Source organism: Monoraphidium neglectum (genome assembly GCF_000611645.1).
Source record: "Monoraphidium neglectum strain SAG 48.87 unplaced genomic scaffold scaffold03366, whole genome shotgun sequence".
Classification (NCBI taxonomy): domain Eukaryota; kingdom Viridiplantae; phylum Chlorophyta; class Chlorophyceae; order Sphaeropleales; family Selenastraceae; genus Monoraphidium; species Monoraphidium neglectum.
This window is the reverse complement of record NW_014010262.1, coordinates 1-1,364: the sequence shown is the minus strand read 5'-3', so window position 1 is coordinate 1,364 and position 1,364 is coordinate 1. Positions and strand designations below refer to the sequence as shown.

The window sequence follows — 1,364 nt, the reverse complement described above, 5'->3', positions numbered from 1 at the left end:
CCCCCCCCTTCCCCCCATGCACATCCAGGCCCGCCGCGAGCTGCTGGCCATCTTCCTCGCCGACACGACGGCCGCCCGCGCACGGCTGGCTGACGGGAAGGAGGTGCCCGGCCAGCTGGGGACGCTGGTGGCCGCCACAGACGCCGACGGGCGGCCGTGAGCACCCTGAGCACCGCACACAACCCGCTGCTGCTCCCATCGCCCCCGGGGCCGGCAGACTGAGGGACCGAGGCCAAGAGGGATGCACTGAAGGGATATTTTCGGCGTCAGAGAAGCGGCTGCCACCTACCCTTGGCCCGATGGCAGCAACCCCAGCATGCGCGCGCACGGCGCGCCCCACGCTCACCCATCATCCTCGATGAGCTCGGAGCTCACCCCGGCATCCCGCCCTCAAATTCCCACCCCCCAACAGGCTGCCAGACAACGTCGTGGCAGAGAACCTGCTGGGCTTCATGTTTGCGGGGTGAGCACCCCCTGTCTCTCCCGGGTTAGGCAGCCGCTCGAGCTGCCAAAGCTGCTGGTTGAGCCGCGAAGGCTCAGCCATTGCAGCATACCTTCCAGCCGCCGCAGCACTTGGTTCGTCCCTTGCACGGGGCACGCAGTCTGCTGTTGTCAAGGTGCTATTAACGGTTGCCTGGATGGATGTCCTGAAAACTGCGGTTTGCGGGTTTTTTGAATTGCGGTTTGTCCTTTTGGTTTGACCCCCAACCGTTCGACCCCCAACCCTAAGGCACGCCCGCCCCTGCCACCTGCGACCCGACCCCCTCTGCTCCTGCAGGCACGACACCACCTCCACCTCGCTGACTCAGCTGCTGGCCGTGCTGCAGGAGCACCCGGCGGTCGTCGACAAGCTGCGGGCGGAGCAGGCGGCGCTGGTGGCGAAGCACGGGCCGGGCGTCAGCGGCGCGATGCTGCGGGAGATGGTGTATGCAGATGCGGTTGTCAAGTGAGGGGGCGGGGCGGGGTCGCTCATAATGACATGGGGCAAACCCTTGGGCCGGTGGCGTTGAAAGGCCGGGTAAGCAGCCCGCACGCTCATGCTTGGGCGCAATTGCCTCAGTCGTGGCGTGCCGCATGGAAGACAGACTGAGCTGCGGGCGTGGCCTGGCGGAACGTGCCGCCCGCCTTGCGTTGGAGATGTGCTGCGTTCGTTGTCCGCGCGTTGTTCCGTCACTTAGGGTCTGCCGCCTCAAATGCGTGCGCCGCCAGTGGGTCTCTGAACGTCCGCAACACTTTCCGCAACCCCACCATTGTCATTAGTATGCATTTGCACCACCCTTTGTTACTCGCAGCTCCCGTTTTTGCGTTGCGCGCCCATCACGCTTCACAAACGCCCACCTAACCCCCCCCCCCCCACCCCACCC

At 65.8% G+C, this 1,364-nt stretch overlaps 1 protein-coding gene across 1 annotated transcript; it reads left to right on the top strand.

Moving 5' to 3' along the window:
- Window positions 1-16: 16 nt before the first annotated feature.
- On the top strand, window positions 17-950 carry MNEG_12668 (cytochrome P450, CYP85 clan; the record flags this gene model as incomplete). The annotated part of the gene is made up of 3 exons (XM_014038858.1): window positions 17-156; window positions 413-463; window positions 779-950. The coding sequence occupies 3 exons, from the start codon at window positions 17-19 to the stop codon at window positions 948-950; spliced, it is 363 nt and encodes a 120-aa protein (XP_013894312.1).
- Between the last annotated feature and the right edge of the window lie 414 nt (window positions 951-1,364).